Genomic DNA, 17,624 nt, shown 5'->3' with positions numbered 1-17,624 from the left:
ACACGGCGCATCACTAGGTCTCTCGCCGGGGGGGACCCGTGAGGGGAGCGTCCGTCCGTCCGTGTGACGATCGCGTCGACGACGGCGAAACTATCTCTTGCCCCGCGGCCCTTTTGTTTGACGTTGCATTGTTCCGCCCTGCTGCCCACATCTGCTGATGGCGGCGCAGGAACAGGCGACGGGCCTGTTATGCGGGTGCGGATGACCAATGGGCTCCTGCAGGGCAAGGATATGGCCGATGCGGCCCTATAAGGTACCTGCTGGGCCGAAGATCCAAATTACAACTGCCAAGTACAGATTGAGCTAGCCCCGGCACGCTGGGTATTATCGCCTCGACCACTCTCTAGAAGCATCAGAAGAGGTATTATAATGAATAAATACTAGTTATGAGCCAGGCTAGGCTAAAAATTAAAATATAGCTATAATAGCTTATATATAAGGAGTGATTATAATAGCTTTTAGATTTTCTTATTTTCTTTATTTTATTATATAGTCTTTCATATATAAAGGAGTTTTTTTTTTCTTATAAGCTAATAATATATAAACTTTATATTTTATATATAATACTCAGTTAATAATATGAAAGTATGTCAATAATATCCCATCTAAACTTAAATGAGAAAGTATATAGTCTGCTTAAGTAGCTACCGAAAGCGCCTCAAGCCGAGATGTTCGCAACAATTAGAGAAGAGGAGGCAAGCTTTCGTAAGCTGCTAAGAATGGGCCAGCATCGTAATGAGGTAGCTACCCAGCTGGACATCGGGACATACAGTGTCATCTCTTCTATTAGTCGGCTTCCTGACCTCCAACGGGAGAGCCGTCTCCAAAGCTAGATCCGATGTCTAAGCGTGGCGTGGGCCTTCTCACTAAGCCAAGAAAAGGGTATGTCTGGTCAATAGGCACATGGCGGACCAGTAGACAAGCATGTCAAGGTTCGTGAACGCAGGTGAAACGAGACGGCCGCCAAGGACGGACAAGAATATGAGATTTTATTGTATTATATCTCTTGCTCTCTTTTTGACAATGAGATATTGTTCGGCGACTTGTCATTTGCTCTTCAGTATAGCCTGCAACAGACCATCATGTTTCCACTTCACAAGCGCTCCTGCTTTCCAAACCTCCCACTCTTCTTCCTCTCTCCCTCGCTCTTCTTCTGTACCGCCATGCTGCTCCGGATCGAACGCCCGCTTTAGGCCCATGAAAAGACAGGCAAACGTTCTCCTGTTCTCGTGGGACGCCCCGCCGGGACCGAGTGCGAACAAGAACCTCTGTACCGTCCGCCCGTCGAGCACGCAGCGGGCGAGGTCCTCGCGGCCCCTCTCGCAGAACACGCGGGCCAGAAGCAGCTCTTCATCCGCCAGCTCGTTTGAGCCGTCGTAGAACGCTGCGACCGGCCACATCATGCACGGCGAGGAGAAGGCCTCCTCCTTGGACACGGTACTACACCACTCCCAGTCGATGACGCCCACGATGTCGAAGTCGGCGTTTACGAAGATGTGGTCGCCCTTGTCGTCCGCATGCTTAAGGAAGAACTTCTCATCCTCCTCACCCACTGCTGCTGTGGTCGCCTTCCAGACTCTATCCAGAACGTCGAGTCGGAACCGGTGGGCTAGAAACACGTCCGCCGCGTTTTCGGCCGTCCCAATCTCACCGCCAGCGATCATCCGGAGGTGCGCCTCTACGAGCGCACGCGAGGCCTCCCGCGACGAGCAGAACGGCCCCAACGGACCATCGTCCTCGCCCGACTGGAACGTGGAATGCTGTGCCAGACTCTGCACCTGTATCTGGGGCACTGTCGCCGCCACCGCCGGTGCCACAAGCGATCCGAGCCTGTCAAAAGGGTGCCTTTCGATCTCGAGCATGATGTCTGCAAGCTGCCGCACGACCTTCTCCCTCTGCGCGGTCGTTGCGCCCTGCCAGTCCAGCGGCGTGCCCTGCAGCTTCTCCATCAGGATATAGCCAACGCCTACCGCATTCGCCGGATCGGACTCGCAGGCCCAGTCGAACACGCGCGGAGAGGGGACTCGCGTATGGCGCTGCAGAAACTCCATGGTCGCGGCCTCGCTGCGCAGCACGTAGTCACGCACATCTACCGGCGGCGATATGGGGCTAGGCACCCGGAATCGCGCGAGCCACACCACGCCGTCCGCGAACACGACCTCGGCATGACAGTTCTGCCCGCCCATCATGGCCGAGAGCTTCTTCGGGGAGAGGTCGATTGCGCAAGGTACGTTGGCGTCACTGCGCACTTGTGACGCGCGCTCACATAGCTTCCCGCCGTCGATCCGCCGACACAACTCCTCCAGCCGCCGCGACTCTGCTGCTACATACCGGGCGCTGTACTCGCTCCAGTTCGTCTGATTGGAATAAGATTATCAGTGAAAACCCCGTGGAGCAGAGCAAGAGCATTCAGGCGCTGAAAGCATTCACCTCTGGCTTCGGACACGCATGCCACTGGTCCCGCAAGTGAGTCCGGCAAAGATGCCGGTCGCAGAGCACACAGTCCCCGGCCCGTTGGACGGCCGGGTATTGACAATTCACCCAATCACACAACCACAGAGGAGGCATCTTGCAGTTGACAAGAAATGAAACGTCTTGGAAGGGAACAGAAGCACGTCAGTGCCGACCTGGTCAGCTCGCTCTCACAGCGACTAATAATACCTCGCGAAATGATATCTTTTAAAGACTTATTTACATTTTTTATTTTAACTTAATGACCTATAGTAATAATATAATATCAATAATAATATAGCTATTATTATTATTTTCTTTTTTGTTATTTTTATAAACTATAAAGAAAAAAAGATAAAAAATTTAAGAGCTATTAAGTAAGTTATTTAACTTAAATTTATATATAATATATATTTATTATTATTTATATAAGTAGCTTATACTTTAAAATATTAACCTTTATAATAACTAAGTAAATATAAAATCTTACTTAAATACTAAAATATTCTATAAGAATTATCTATAAATAATTCTTTATAAATACTTAAAGATATCTAGCTTATTTATAAGTGCTTAAAAGCCCTAAAACCGTCAAGTCTAACTAGTTACTTAAATCTTACAGGTACCCGCGGGGGCCTTAGGGCACCTGATTTTATACCCTATTGCGCACGCGATCGGGCGTGAGCGTCGACGGCTGTTGACGATGCCCCCGCACCCCCTCTAGTCGTCCGGCCCCGCGGTCAGGCATCACCACTACTAGACCAGGCCAAGTCGCGGCACGAGAACCAACATGGAAGACGAGCAGCCCGCCCCAGCACGGACAACAAGCAACGTTAGTTCCGCGTGCTCGGTCAATCAATATCGGCAGGTGCCGCGACCGCTTCGTTCGCGAACCGAATCGTCACATCGTTGCATCATGAAAGCTGCTGCTGCTGCTACCATTTGTAGTACACGACCTCCTCACGCGGCCCGCTCGTGGTTCCATTTTTGATGCTCTCACAAACGCCTCACCGCGGCAGTAGCCGTTGCCGACCGTCCGTCCGTCCATCCACGTCCCAGAGCCAAACGACGACAACACCACCACCACCATCGCAAGGCCGCGCGGGGCCTAGCTGGCTGGCTGGGGGCCTGCAGGTGACTTGCGTCAATGCCGCCGTCGGCCCGGCAAATCGCAGGTGACACGCCGTCCTTGACCGCCAGGAACATGGAACCCCCCCTCTCCTCTCTGCCGCCGATCGCTTCTACCCCATGGTTGCCGGCACTAATCAAGGCATGTAAGCTGGGCTGGTACCTTGACTGCCCATATCGAGGCCTTCCCCGCACGTCCGTGGGGGACTGAACTGGGCTATTTTCGCGATCCCGCAGTCCGGTGCGGGGTGGAGGCGGGCCTTTGGGGGTCGTCTCTCGGTTGCGTCGCAAGGATTCAAGTGTGAGCGACAGTACCCCTGTCTGTTGACTTGCTGCACCACCACCACCACCACCACCAAACACAACCGCAAAGGCGTGACCAGATAGTGCGACCCCCCGGTCGCGTCTCGCAGCCTTTGCCCTTGCTTGCTTCCTCCCCACGCGTTCGAATCAAGAAGGAGGAGCGCGCGGAGACAACGCGATGCAAGAATGGCTGCAGACGTCGAAGCTTCCTGGCTGCGTCGCTCGCTCGGCTGTTCCGCGGCGCTATCAATGAGCCGAGATGACCATCTCTCACGCACCTGTGCGGTGCATGACTCTAGTCTGTTGCTCATGCATACGAAGCATGTATGTATGTTGGCCCGCGAGACGTAGTAGTTGGGCGCGTCAGCCGTGTTCGCGCAGCTTGGCCAGCGCCGCCGCGACCCCTCCGGCGAGCTCCTCCCGCTCCTGCGCCTTCTCGGCCGGCCGGGCCGTCTGGGAGGCCCTTGCGCTCCTATCGCCGGCCGTCTTGTGCGTCTCCTCCTTTGCTGCCGCCCGTAGCGCCTCCTCGTCATCGTCGTCGTTGTCATCGTCATCGCCATCGTCGTCGAGGAACTGGAACTGCTTCGGCGCCGATTGCCCCGACGACCCTGTCCCCGCGGCGGGCTGTCTGCCGCCCTCGCCAGACGGGCCGACAGCTGCTGCTGCTGCTGCTGCTGCTGCAGGCATGTCGCGAAGCGGCACGCGCGAGAGCGGCATGGCCTGGTCCAGCCGCGCCAGTCGGTGTTGACTCTCAGACGACTGTCCGGCGGCGGCGGCGGCGGCGGCGTCCTGCACGCCTCGCCGGGCCGCCTTCTTGGCGCGAAAGGGCTCCTCGACGGCCGACGACCAGCGCTTGACCTTGACGCCGCCCCATCCGCTGAGCCTGCCCAGCTGCTCGGCGTCGGCGTTGACGGCGCTGCGGAGGCTCCCAAAGTTAGCCACCAGGGCGACGGCGTCCGACTTGTTGAGGCTGCGCGGCACCGTGACAAAGTCCACCAGTCGGTCCGCGTAGCTCGACGACTGCTGGCCGCGGATGGCGGCGAAGTTTGCGTTCTCGTACGACTTGTAGAGCTCGAGGTAGCGCGCCGCCTCGGCCGCCGACCAGCAGAGGATGATGGTGGCGTTGTTGACGAGCGACGTCTTGGACAGCTCGCGCAGCGAGTCCTCGTGGTTGGGGATGTCGACCATGGTGAGGAGGATGCGGAGGTTGTAGCGGCCCTGCAGGTTGCGGATACGCGTGTAGATGTACTCGGGATGGAGGCGGTGGTATTTGAGGCTGTTGTCGTCGTCAGCATCCAGCCCAGCTCTTTCCTCTTCATCTCACCGCCGCCACCGCCGCCGTTTTCCACCCGCTGCAGTTCGCAGCATCAAGAGGAGCCCACACTCACCTCAGAAACAGAGCGCACGTAGTCACGCCCATGACGTAGTCGGCCGGAACGTCGCTGTACTCCCACGGCATGGAGCGCAGGTTGGTGAGCACGGGGTTGCCACGCTGGCGCGGCGAGACGAGGATCGTGGACCCGGCCTGCCGCTGCGGAAGGGCCTGCGGCGTCGGCTGCACGACCTTGGCGCCGCCTCCCGACGACGACGAACCGGCCGCCGGAGGCACCTTGTCGAGGCGCTGCGGCGTCGGCTGCTGCACCTTTTGCGGTGCGGGCTGCTGGACCGGGCGGCGAGCCGGTGCCGGTGCTGGTGCTGGTGACGGGTCGGCCGCCGCCATGGCCGCCAGGAGGGCGTCGTCGGCTCCAAAGTCGTCGTCCATGGGCTGCGGACCCTGGTGGTGAAGCTTCCGGAGGCGGGGGGTGAGCTGTAAATTTCGTGCCGCTCTCCTGTGGACGCTGGAGGTGAAGGGGCAGCTGGACGCAATTCACGGTCGGGGAGGACCCGGAATTTTGAAGCTTCAATGACGCAACACCCCCCCGTTTGTCCTGACGCCTACCCTGAACCACGGGCCATGCGCGCGATCCAAGTCCACCACCCCCCACGGTCGCATTTGTTGATCACGGCGAGATGGTGTTTAGCAGGCACGGTAGCATTGCATTAGGCTGCATTTTTCATATGAATGCAAGATGATGTGACGAGATCGACGTGGGCAAGCGTCGTGAAGCCCGGAGAGTTGTACTTGGAGACAAGATGAACGCATCGTAGACGGTGGGGGGGACCTGCAAAGACACCATGAAAACTGATACGTACAATACTGTCCAATGCAACCACACAGCATACCGAGAACAAAGTTCTTTATACGCTGTCTAGGTAGCATTCTTGTTTCCTCCCAAATTTCCCAAGTATCATCAAAGGGTATCAATCCTACTAATCTAATTCATGATTCATTCATGCCCCTCCGCTCAGCGAAACCACATCGTCGTCCTCGTACTCGCTGTCACTGTCCGCAGCCCCCCCATCATCCACCACCACCATCATGTTCCTGTGGATCGCGTGCAGCGCCTCGAGCCACGCGTCAATGGCCATGCGCACCTCTTCGTTTTGCGTCCCTGAGGCAGCGAGCTGGTCCCGCAGGCGCTCGTACGCCTCGATCATGAGCCAGACCTGTAGCCCCTGGCGGTTGCCCGAGCGCGACGCCTCCGCGGTGGCATCATCGTCATCGTTGCTGTGGCTGTTGCTGGCCATCGCGGACGACAGCTCTCGCGTCAGCAAGTCGAGGCCGACCTGGAAGCGCAGCGCGGCGGGGGTGGCATCCGGGGCGCTGCCGTATCCGTCGCTGTCCCTGTTGCGCGGGGAATTGGAGCCATGTGCTGCGAGGGGCGGCATGGGCGACGGGTTTCCGGAATATGTGTAGTTGTAGTTGTAGTTGTTATTGTTGTAGTAGTGTCCATCCCCGTGGTCTTGATCGGACGTCACCAGCGTGCCGTCATCGGACACGGGTGAGGGCGTGAACAGCAGGCTCTTGCGAAACTCGGAGGGGTCGTATCGCGGAGCTGCCGCCGCCGCTTCCAGAGCAGACTGCCGCCGCTGCTGCTGAAGGAGAAACTTGGGATCGATGGGCGGCACGTCGGGCACGTCGGGCTCGTCCTCCGGGGCGGGGTACTCGACCAGGTCCCTGTACTGACGAGCTATCGTGCTGACGCTGGATGTCCTGTTGACGCCGGCGGCGGTGGCGGCCGACATGCGCCGCCGCCGCGCCGCCGCCTCGCGCTCGAGCTGTCCGACTTTGCGGACGGGCGTCTTGGCCCGTCGAAGCCCCGCCGACCCGGACAATATCACCGGCCGGGGCGCTGACGATGGTGGTGGTGGTGGTGATGGTGATGGTGGTGGGAGGAGCGTCGAGGGGAACGAGTCTCGCTGCTCCGACGGGTCGGCACATGTGCCGAAGCAGGCGTCTGCGGACAGCTCGGCGAAGAGTGGCGGAGGAGGTGATGGCAGCGGTGGTAGCGACGGCGGCGGCGAGGGTGCGGCCCGCATCGGCGCCGGGACGGGCGGTGGTGCGTGCGCCGGAGGGGCGGGAGGGGCGGGAGGGGACAAGAAGGAGGCCGGCAGAGACGAAGGCGGAGGCGGAGGCAGAAATGGAGGCTCCATCATCCCGTCTAGGCCACTGGGGATGGGCTTCCTGTTGACGCGCAGCGGCGGCGGCGGCGACAGATACGACGGCAGCCTGCTAAAGTTATGCACAACGTGCTGATCCGCCCTGGCGTTGACGATGCGGCGCTCCTCGACGTCGTCGCGCATCCACTTCTCGCCTCCTCCTCCTCCTCCTCCTCCTCGCCGGGCGGCCCCCGAGACGAACACGGCGGTGGTCGTCGTCGTAGTCGTCGTCGACGCAGACGACATGGCAGCAGCGCTGGCTGCGGCGCTGTTGGCGGGCGCCGGGCTCGCCAGGGCGCCCATCTGGAAGCCGGCGAGGCGGATCACGGCGCTGACGTCGCTGGGGCTCCAGTCCTTCATGTCGCACGTGAAATCGTTGTTGTTGTTGTTGTTGTTGTTGTTGTTGCTGTTGCCGTCGTCGTGCGTTTTGGAGAGGCGCCTGCGCGACGACCCGCCGGCGGCCGCGGGCCAGAGCTTGTGCAGCTTGCCGCGGCCGGGGATGAGGCTGCTGGGGATGCTGCCGATGAGCGAGCGGCGCTTCTTATGAGTACCATTGCTGCTGGTGTTGGTGCTGGTGCTGGTGCTGTCGGGGCCGCTGTTGCTGCTGCTATTGCGGTTGCTGACGTTGCTGGCGCGGGGCGTGTAAGCCGGCGGCGAGTCGCTGAGGAGGAGATCGTGGGGCGGCCGCCCGCCGCCGGGAATCACCAAGGAGAGGTGCTTGCTCATGGTGATGCTGAACCCAGTTCTTTTCTTTAATCCAAAAAAAAAAAAGGAAAAATAAAATAGGAATGGCAGAGGAGAAGAGCGAAAGAAAGGTCGAGGCCTCGTATCGTCTACTATATCAGCAGCGCGTGGCTCCCTCCTCGCTCTCGCTCTCACTCTCACTCTCACTCATTCTCGGCAACCCCCGGACTGGCACCGATCCGAAGGCTGCACTGCCTCGCGTGCTGATGGCGCTCAGCCCCCCCAATGCCAACAGCAGCGACAGGCTCACCACCACCCTTTTCCCTGGCGCTGTACTTCGTATGTACCGAGCGACTCCGTGTCCCGGGACCACCATGACGCGTGGCGTGGACCGCAAGCCTATCAGCGCCGTGGGGGCGTCGCCACTGCATTGCCATGGTTGAAATGGAGTCAGTCCGGTGGGTTTCTTGGCTGTTTGCTGCTGCTGCTGCTGCTATTTCAGAAGCGCCTCCAAAGCTTACGCACTGTTGGCGATGCGCCGCGTGTCTGCGAGGGGGGGGGGGAGGAGGAAGCCTGCCCTGCCCTGCCCTGCCCTGCCTTGCGTGGAGTCGTGTGATTGTTGGCGAGCGGCTGATGGCCCAGTCGGGGGCTTTTTCTTTTCTTCAGCTGGCGAGCGCCGTGCGCCCGCCCGCCCGCATCGTGAGTCGAAAAGCGTCAAGAAGAAAGCAGGCATGGGGGCCATCGCATTGGCGACGGGCCTGGAGCGAGTTGACACTAGGCAGACAAGACATGCGGCGGCACTTGACAAGGCCATGCAGACAGCCCTCGGCAGTCGCTGGTGATTGATGGGTGATGCATGCTGCACGGCAAGACCACCACTTGACCGCTAGCTGCTACTGCGGCTGACAGGGCAACGCATCCGTCGATTTACCTTTTGACATAGGTTGTTGGTGTCGCCTCTGACTAACTTGGTAAGTTACTGTGAAAGACTCGGTATATCCGACTACTTGCCTGGTTGGACGCCGTCGAGCAAAGCCACAGCGGCGGTTCCGGGTGTGTCGCATATTACTTTGTTGACTGCAGCCAACGTGAACTGGACTAGTAGAGCAACACCAGCCTTTCTACACGCATAACGAACGCGGACGCGGTTTGTCCTCGCTAGCAGACGGCCATCTACTAAGAATAGACGCTCCCGTAAACATCAGCATACTCCGTATATATATACGAAGTACGAAGTATATGTATGTACTACTGCGGAATCCTATTTGTGAATAAACCATGTACTGTTGTAATAGTATAGATGAGTATAGCAAGTAGTATATACTGCAGATGATGCCTACTTCCCCTCGCCCGCGATGTCGACGACCGTCTTCTTGCTCCACTGGTGCACCAAGCCCTTACCAGACTTCCGCTGCACCTCGTCCCACAGCCGGGCCGTCAGGAACTTGTAGAGAAAGGCCGTCGCCCCGTTGTAGCTGATGCCGTGGTCGCTGTCGGTAAAGGCCATCATGCGGAACTTGTCGGGCGAGACGCCGCCCCCGACGAGCACGTCGACGAGCGCCGCCGCGTTCTGAAAGTGCACGTTGTCGTCGCCCGTGCCGTGCATGAGCGAGAAGACGCCCGCCACCTTCTTGAACCCGTCCGTCTTCCGCACCGCCGTCTCGTCGTAGCCCGCCGCGTTGCCCGCCAGCGTCTTCATGTACCGCTCCGTGTACATGGAGTCGTAGAAGCGCCAGTCCGACACGGGCGCCGTGCTGAGCCCAAACGTGAACACGCCCGAGTCCGCCTCCATCGTCTTGGCCGTCAGGTAGCCGCCGAAGGACCACCCCCACATGCCCACGTGCTCGGCGTCGATGAAGGCGTTGCTTGCTATGAGCTGTCGCGCCGCCCAGATCTGGTCCTGCGGCTCCAGCCGGCCGAGGTGGCCCGTCACGGCGCTGCGGAACTTGCGGCCCTTGGACCCCGTGCCGCGGTTGTCGACGACGTAGGTGATGAAGCGCAGCTCCGGCTCCGACGCAATGTACGCGTTCCACCCGTACGCCTGGAACTCCTTGATCACCTGCTGCGAGTTGGGCCCGCCGTACGGGTTGAACAGCACCGGGTACTTCTTGGACGGGTCGAAGTTGGGCGGCAGCGTCTGTCGCACGTTGAGCGAGAAGCCGTCCGGGTGCCGGAGCTCCAGGTACGTGATGTTGGGCAGGCTGTACTCGTCAATCACCTTGTACACGCCCTTGTTGTCCACGAGCGTCCGCAGCGGCCTGTCCGTCCGGTTCGACGCGTACAGCTCCTGGTACGGCACGTCGGGGCCGCTGTACGTCAGGATGTAGTAGCCGCCCTGGGACGAGAAGGTCGCCGTCCACGTCGCCGAGACGCCGTCGTCGACGAGCGGCGTCACCTTCTTGGTCGCCCACGAGACGCTGTAGACGTGCCGCTCGGTGCTGTGCCGCGTCGTCGCCACGTAGTAGACGAGGCTGCGCTTCGCGTCCACGTGCAGGATCGACAGCACCTCCCAGTCCCCCGACGTGAGCTGGATGGGCTTGCTATTGCTGCCGCCGCTGTCCGTCGGGTACAGGTAGACGTGCTGCCAGCCCGACTCGTCCGACAGGTCCACGTAGTAGGTCCGGTTGCAGGCGCCCTTGATCCTGCCGACGTACTGCATCGCCAGCGTGTTCTCCAGCCACCCGTCGGTGCCGTCGCGCTCGCGGACGACCTTGGACGCGCCCGTCTTGGGGTCGACGACGACGTGCTTGCTCAGGTCCTGGACGCGGTTGAAGGCGCGGTAGATGACGGACGAATGCCCCTCGGTGACCCACGCGACCTCGCCGACGATGGCCTCGTCCTTGGGGAACGCGTCGATGGGGACCGCCCTCGACTTCTTGGCCTCGACGTCGAGCACGTTGAACTCGACCGTCGGGTTCTTGGACCCGACCTTGGGGTACCGCAGCTCGAGCTCCCTGGGATACGGCGGCGCGACCTTCTTGCCCGCCATGTAGTACGGGATGGTAAAGGTCTGCACGCCCGTCTCGTTGAAGCTCAGGTACGCGACGTACTTTGCGTCGGGCGAGAACCACAGCGCGAAGCGGTCGCCCAGGATCTCCTCCTCGTACACCCAGTCGGGCACGCCGTTGAACATGTCCGGGCCGCCGTTGCTCGTAATCTGCGTGACGTTGCCCTTGCCGCCGCCCTTGCCGTCGCCATCGCGCAGGTACAAGTTGTTGCCGCGCACAAACGCAATGGCGTTCCCCCTGGGCGCCTGCACGGCGTACTGGATGTCGCCGGCCTGGTCCTCGACGAGCGGCGTCTTGCTGCCGGACGCGACGTCGAGGATGTAGTAGTCGGCAAAGTACGAGTGGCGGTACTGCTTGGTGGCGTTGGCCGCGACGAGCAGGGCGCGGCTGTCGTGCCGGATCCAGTACTCGCGCGTGCCGTTGGGCAGGCTGCTGGCGGGCACGAAGACGCTCGACGCGTTGGTGGCGATGTTGTCGAGCACCAGGTCCCCCTTGTCGTTGGTGGTGATGTACTGCCCGTCGTCGCCCGTCGCCGTCCAGCGCACCGAGATGGACGACGGGCGGATCTTGCGCGTCGTCACCGTCTCGTTGTACGTGAGCAGCCGCTCGCCGTTGCCCGTCGGCTGGTGAGGGTGTCGCGGCGGCTCGATGGCGCCCACGCCGACGACGCCGCCATGGAGGATGGCGGCCCACGACGCGAGGGACAGGAGCGCCGCCGCCCCTTTGCCGAGAGAGACGAGCATCGCGGTCAAGAGTTCTCTCTCCTCTCCTCTCCTCTTTTGTTCTCTTCTCTTCTCTTCTCTTCCTCTTCTTGCTCTGTAAGCTGTCTCACGAGACTGGAATGACGATGTGCCGTCAAGCACCAGACGCCTTCTTCACAGCCAGCGAGCGTCCAGTCCGGGGGGGGAGGGGAGCCGAGCGGGCGCGCGCAATAAGTCAATTGTCTCGGGGCTTTCTCAATCCATCCGGGGTCAGACGAGAGACACCCCCTCCCGCCTTATTATATACCACTGCCACTCATCATCGAGCTCTCATCTCTTTGTCCGTCACACCCGCTACTTACCTTAGTACCTACCTACCTTGTCAACGCCGCCCCAGCCCACCAAGAACACCACCCTGGCATGGATCCTGGCAAGCCTGGATCCTGCAGAACGAAACTACTTCGTACTACGGCGGGGTCACTGCAGCGAATGACGCGCAGCCCTCCGCCGCCGAACCGTGGGACCGCGATGCGGCTTCGGACGCCCCCATGTTGCACCGGACACTCTTTCCATAATTTCATTGATGCCGACATGCAGGTGTTTAATGACGAGGGCAAGCGCACGCAAATTGTGGGACGACGTACTTTGTATACGTTATAGTGTGCACGCATCAATGTCTGGTAGTAGAGGCAATTACCACATGGCAGAATACATTCTCATCAACTTCGTGTCCTGCATCCACCTCCCATCAAAGACGAATACAACCCCCCCCCCCCCCCCAAAAAAAAACCGAACAAAAGAAATAAGAGAAACCCCTTGAACTCCTCGGCCAGCACTGACATCTCTGTCAAGGCCCACACTCCGCCTGATACTCGTGGAGTACTGGCGAGAAGGTGACGCAGCACGAGCCCAGGCCGAGTTCGCCCTTGGGGCACTAGATTGATGTTGCCATAAAGTCAATTGGCATCCAAGAGTGATAAAAAAGGCTGCGTGCGTTGGGGGAGGGATGTGGGTTTCTTGACGAGAGCGTCCTTCAATGTTACTTACGTGTGACTGGCATTTGGCCTTGAACCAACCATCCGCTCTCAACGTCCATTTATAGGCGACGTTCGCCCTGTTCCTCCATCCGACCACAGATGCATACTTGAAGTTACAGATCTGGCTGTCATGTTCGCAAGACTAGACGGACACACGTATATCAGCACTCGCTTCGCCTCCAGAAATGAAGACTGACACCTTTTTCCCCTTCGGCTGCGACCTGGTCCCGAATGGGTCCATGTCGTGTTCAAATGGGAGAGAGCACAGGTATTGGTGTATCCCATCTATCTGGTATGGATGTACTTACTCCCGACCGCTCGTACTCTTCGTTCAGCTCATTCACATAGGCGTCTGCCTCCTCCTGGCTCCAGAAGATGGGACCCGTGTAGTTTGACGCTGCCATGGTCGCGGATTCCGTAGGTGTGCTTGGTATTTTTGTTCATTCAATGCTCCCAAAAGATCAAATGGCAAGGTCTAGTGAATAGGGGATTCGCCGCGGGGTTTATAAAGGCATTGACCAGCAGCTCAGCCAGCAGTGCACGGCCGCCTCATTCGTTGACAGTGCTGTCGTCATCAAATGCCAATCCGTGATTTGTGTTGACCTCGACTCAATCGAGCGCGGACGGCCCGGCTACGGGCACGCGCGGGCTGGGGGCCTGGCGACGAGATATGAATTACCTACGTACGTAGGCACCAGTCATCAATGGTTCGCCCCAGATGCGGTGACGGCAGGAAAACAATAGCAGGAACAAACAAGAAAGCTATCAAAGGAAAGAGAAAAAAGTGCTCCAGGGCCCGGCCGCACGCAGCAATCTACAGCAATAATACGGACGGACGCATATGAGTTGAGACCAATTGACGCCTGTCGAGATACGGGCGACCCGACATCGCAACTGCCTACGATTGATTGATTGTACGTACCATCCATCTTCTGGCTCTTTCGACCTGCTAGATTCGGCCAAGACTCCAGGGGTCTGGTGCCTCCCCGCATTCCTTGGTGTGGCTTCGGGAACTTTGGAAGCTTGGCTTTGGGGCTAGTAACGTAGCAAGTTAGTAACGTACAGGTACGTTATCAGTAGTACATGTCCGCCGGTGCAGCTTGTCCGGTTCGAGTCGCTAGCCAAGGCGCGCTCTGCATCGGCTCACAGCCCGGATGGCTCTATCATAGTGTACTAAGGTACAGGCCCGGCACCAGACGGCTTGCAGGTACGAAGATCACGCTCAGGCACGGCCCAGGGTATGCTCGGCGAACATGAAACGGACAAACCTGGCTGACCGATCGCGTGCATCATCCCCGGAATCCCCCTTTCAACTTCGTCTCGTTTTTACGCACCTCTGGTGGCGTCAAGTGGTTTTGAGTAACAACTACTTGAGTTTGTAGGTCGTATCACGACAGCTGAGACGGACGCCGTAAGATGAACCCGGTGCCTGGCCCCCTCTCATAAGTGCATATTTACATGAGTAGAGCCGAGTGGACGGGGTCCCGGGCCAGCACATCAGCCAGGTGAGATGAGAGGCCCCTCCCCTCCCTTATATACGTAGTGCTGCGGACCTCATTGAACTGCGCCCCCGTCCGACCTCAGCCAGTGTTCCTCCAGTCCTCCCGTCGAACGGCTGGAGATACGCCGACTGCTGATCAACCGCTACATGGGCCGCAAGAATAAGCTTGCTAAAACTAAGTACGCCGCTACGATCCATGTCAGCTTGAGGTCTGTGCAGGGGTCTGTGGGGTGCCTACTACTACTAAGTTACTACTCGTTCTGCATGTCTGCTTTCTGGCTAATGGTTACCCTCATTTATACGGTCTGCAACTCCTTCCGCATTCGTACTCAAGGTTTCGCACGTGGCGCAGTTCTCGGGGACTGCCCCTTGAGCCAATGCGCCGACATACAGTACTGTAATGGAATCAGGATGAGGGACGTGGTATGACGTACAATGTATTATGGCATGGCGACAACCTCCATGTCTCTGACATGTACGAACATTGAAGCAGGCACTGGCTACGAACTGATTCGTAAAAACAGGCGCAACAGGTGACTGGACTGCGCGTCGATTCCGGTCTGGTATAGCCCTCCCAACTCCTGCCATCCACCAAGATTATTTGACTCCAGTCAGTGTTACTCCCACCAGTGTCAACTCATTTGAGGTAACCCGCCAAGAGCCACGTACTGCCCTCCACGGCGCTACCTCATTCATTAAAGGACCGTGTGCGAGTTCATTTGGTGCCGAATCCTCCATGTCAGTTTGAGCTGACCAATCTGCGTTCGCGTTTCACGTCCTTGCGGTTCTGCCGTGCGTAATTTGTAGTCAGTGCAGGGGCGGTCCGAGACGGATGTAGAAGTCGTCTTTTACTTCAAGTTTCTTCGTGTGTGCAATACGGGAAGCCCAGTGGTCTCGAGCATTGTAAGCTCTGGGAATCTCCTGTGACGCGAACAAGTGCATGAGGTCTCATAGCTCCTTGACTCGGGCGATGTAAACCCCAAGATTGCCGAGTCTTGTGGACGCTGCTGGCGGCTCACACCCGTGCAGAGACTTGACACGACACGAAATGCAACTGGCATCAATCGAAATCGAGACCAACTTGTAGCGCGCGGGCGCTCTGGAGTCAACAGATGACCGGAGAGCAGATTTCCAAGGCGACCGAGGAGCTGCCTCCATTCAATACGTGCCCCTTCCCTATCAAAGGTGCGCATCCCATCACCAGTACAGAGAAGTGCTGGGAGGCGACATGAACGAAATGGAATCCTTCAAGGCGACGCTCAACCTAGAAACATGCCAGGTCAAGCTCGGATGAAATGTCAAGGGTCGCCAATGCGCGCCGGATCACGATACATCTATGGATGAGTGCGGCGCTTGCGACGACACTGTCTCTGTCTCCAAGGCACTAGAACGTTTCACACCCACAGCGCCAATCCTGGATGCTCACGTCAAGATGACCGTTCGAGGAGGGCTCAAATATGCGAGCATTCGTAATGACGCGATCCAGCACGTTCTGCGATGATTGGCAGAGCAGGCAGGTCTATCACCTCTAGGTACATGAGTCCATGAAGAAAAGTGTTAACCATCCAGTAACACAGAACAATATGTACAGCACATGGGGGGGGGGGGAATCAGGAAACCAGTTTTTTCACCTCCAGCGGCGGACCGGATCTCAAAGCGCAACGTTGAGGCACCGTTCAGGAGAACATGAATGAATTTGCATGAGCTTGCACGGAGCGTCGCAAAGGGGCGCCACTACTTCGCACATTTCTCGCCCTCAAACTGGCAGGTCGCCCACGAATGCGTCCATCGGCAGACGCCGTGAGACACCAGCAAGCCAACTTTTTCCAAGGCAAGGCAAGGCACCGTGCAGCTGCAGCACCATGCTGCGTGTCGTGCCTCAATTTCCCCACGAGTGCTGCTTCATAAACCCCTGATGAAGCCATTCCCTTCCCCTCCATGTCCTGCGCACCAACAAAAGCTCGCCCACGAAGCCTGCGGCTCCTACCTCCTCAATCTCTTGAACCGCAGTCTTGGACGCCGCTGACCGGGACTTTGCCTCCTGTTTGTGGCGGGAAAACTTTTACAACGTGCCAGTGTACCTCGTACGTACGTATATATATGTTTGTAGCTAGACAACCGGTCGCGGCAGGGCCCGACCGGGGGCATGGGTCGAAGCATGGTTCGCGCCTCGTCGGCACGCAGATGAAAGGGATCGCCGGGGTGGAGATGGCGGCGGCATCGGTTTACGTACGTAGTAGTAGCCCATGTCGGCTGAGGCTGAGAACTCGTAGACCGAGGAGGCCAGGTCCCGTCTCATGTTGAGGGCTGGGGACCAGGCGTTTTGCTCCCCCAGGATTACGGACGGATGAACGTGGCGGAGCGTGGCCGAGGCGCAGAGCAGCATGTAGATGAACCGTGCCGTGCCCGGGGGACGAAATTCTCTTTCCGTAGTAAAGACTGACCAGCAAACGCGGCTCGTGAAGTGGTGTGTGAACGGGGTTGGGGTTAGAGCTGTTGCCGTTTGTCGAACTCGAACATCGATCGATCAATGCAGCCATGATTGAGCTGTTCACAGATACAATGCTCACATCAATTGATGTAGTATAGGTTTCTCTGTCAAAGTCAAGGACTCAACATTGGAGCTATGGACAACGATACTGCAAGGGAAACAATTCAGCTCACCTTTCCACGAGGTATTGGTGGCGGCTAATACAGGCAATGGCTACCTGCCTGTACGGGTTCTCGGTATTTGTGCGGTTCCTCGCTCACCGTCAAATACTTTTGTTTCTATACCGACGCATCTAATCTCGGCACTTGCAGCGTTTGATCACCCCTTCGGCAGCCGCCGCCGCCGCCGCCCTGATCGACGATGCAGCTGAGCCGCGTTCCGCCACCACCCCTCCCATACATGTAGTAGTAGCAGTACGTAATTGTACAACAACAAACTACTACTACTACTACAACTACAGCTTGTTTCGGACAGCGACTACATACGTGAACCGACTGCACGCATTTGATCCGGCCCCCGGCCCCCGGCCTGGGTCAACAGCTCCAGCAGGCCTCGATCCTTAATACAGCTCAACTGCTTGCCACATCAACTTCTCCTACCAACTGTGTAGCTACGTACTCTGGCACTGGGTTCGTGTCGTCGGATCTGTCGGTGGATCGCCCGTTTCGGTGCCCAGGAGTTCAGGAGGTTTGCGGGTCATCGAATTAAGCGTCGGTGTGGCGCGCGCTAGGCTGGTCCAACCCAACTGCCGTTTCATATCGTCGCGAACCACACGACTAG

At 58.3% G+C, this 17,624-nt stretch overlaps 5 protein-coding genes across 5 annotated transcripts; all 5 read right to left on the bottom strand.

The window, feature by feature from the left end:
• Positions 1-1,033: 1,033 nt before the first annotated feature.
• On the bottom strand, positions 1,034-2,612 carry JDV02_004418 (uncharacterized protein). The gene is made up of 2 exons (XM_047985632.1): positions 2,431-2,612; positions 1,034-2,357 (listed from the first exon to the last, which is right to left on the bottom strand). The coding sequence occupies exons 1-2, from the start codon at positions 2,566-2,568 to the stop codon at positions 1,047-1,049; spliced, it is 1,449 nt and encodes a 482-aa protein (XP_047841609.1). The 5' UTR covers positions 2,569-2,612; the 3' UTR covers positions 1,034-1,046.
• Positions 2,613-2,980: 368 nt separating this feature from the next.
• RAD10 (ssDNA endonuclease and repair protein rad10) lies at positions 2,981-5,904 on the bottom strand. The gene is made up of 2 exons (XM_047985631.1): positions 5,271-5,904; positions 2,981-5,158 (listed from the first exon to the last, which is right to left on the bottom strand). Exons 1-2 carry the CDS (start codon positions 5,642-5,644, stop codon positions 4,246-4,248), a joined length of 1,287 nt encoding a protein of 428 aa, XP_047841608.1. The 5' UTR covers positions 5,645-5,904; the 3' UTR covers positions 2,981-4,245.
• Positions 5,905-6,121: 217 nt separating this feature from the next.
• JDV02_004416 (uncharacterized protein) lies at positions 6,122-8,174 on the bottom strand. The gene has a single exon (XM_047985630.1). The coding sequence runs from the start codon at positions 8,146-8,148 to the stop codon at positions 6,214-6,216; it is 1,935 nt and encodes a 644-aa protein (XP_047841607.1). The 5' UTR covers positions 8,149-8,174; the 3' UTR covers positions 6,122-6,213.
• Positions 8,175-9,297: 1,123 nt separating this feature from the next.
• dpp4 (Dipeptidyl-peptidase IV) lies at positions 9,298-12,021 on the bottom strand. The gene has a single exon (XM_047985629.1). The coding sequence runs from the start codon at positions 11,855-11,857 to the stop codon at positions 9,443-9,445; it is 2,415 nt and encodes an 804-aa protein (XP_047841606.1). The 5' UTR covers positions 11,858-12,021; the 3' UTR covers positions 9,298-9,442.
• Positions 12,022-12,587: 566 nt separating this feature from the next.
• On the bottom strand, positions 12,588-13,360 carry JDV02_004414 (uncharacterized protein). Its single transcript, XM_047985628.1, has 3 exons — positions 13,161-13,360; positions 12,863-12,994; positions 12,588-12,749 (listed from the first exon to the last, which is right to left on the bottom strand). Exons 1-3 carry the CDS (start codon positions 13,254-13,256, stop codon positions 12,663-12,665), a joined length of 315 nt encoding a protein of 104 aa, XP_047841605.1. The 5' UTR covers positions 13,257-13,360; the 3' UTR covers positions 12,588-12,662.
• Positions 13,361-17,624: the final 4,264 nt, after the last annotated feature.

The sequence above is a fragment of the Purpureocillium takamizusanense genome, chromosome 3 (assembly GCF_022605165.1).
Source record: "Purpureocillium takamizusanense chromosome 3, complete sequence".
Taxonomy (NCBI): domain Eukaryota; kingdom Fungi; phylum Ascomycota; class Sordariomycetes; order Hypocreales; family Ophiocordycipitaceae; genus Purpureocillium; species Purpureocillium takamizusanense.
The sequence above is the reverse complement of the archived record's forward strand: the minus strand, read 5'-3'. Positions and strand labels throughout refer to the sequence as shown.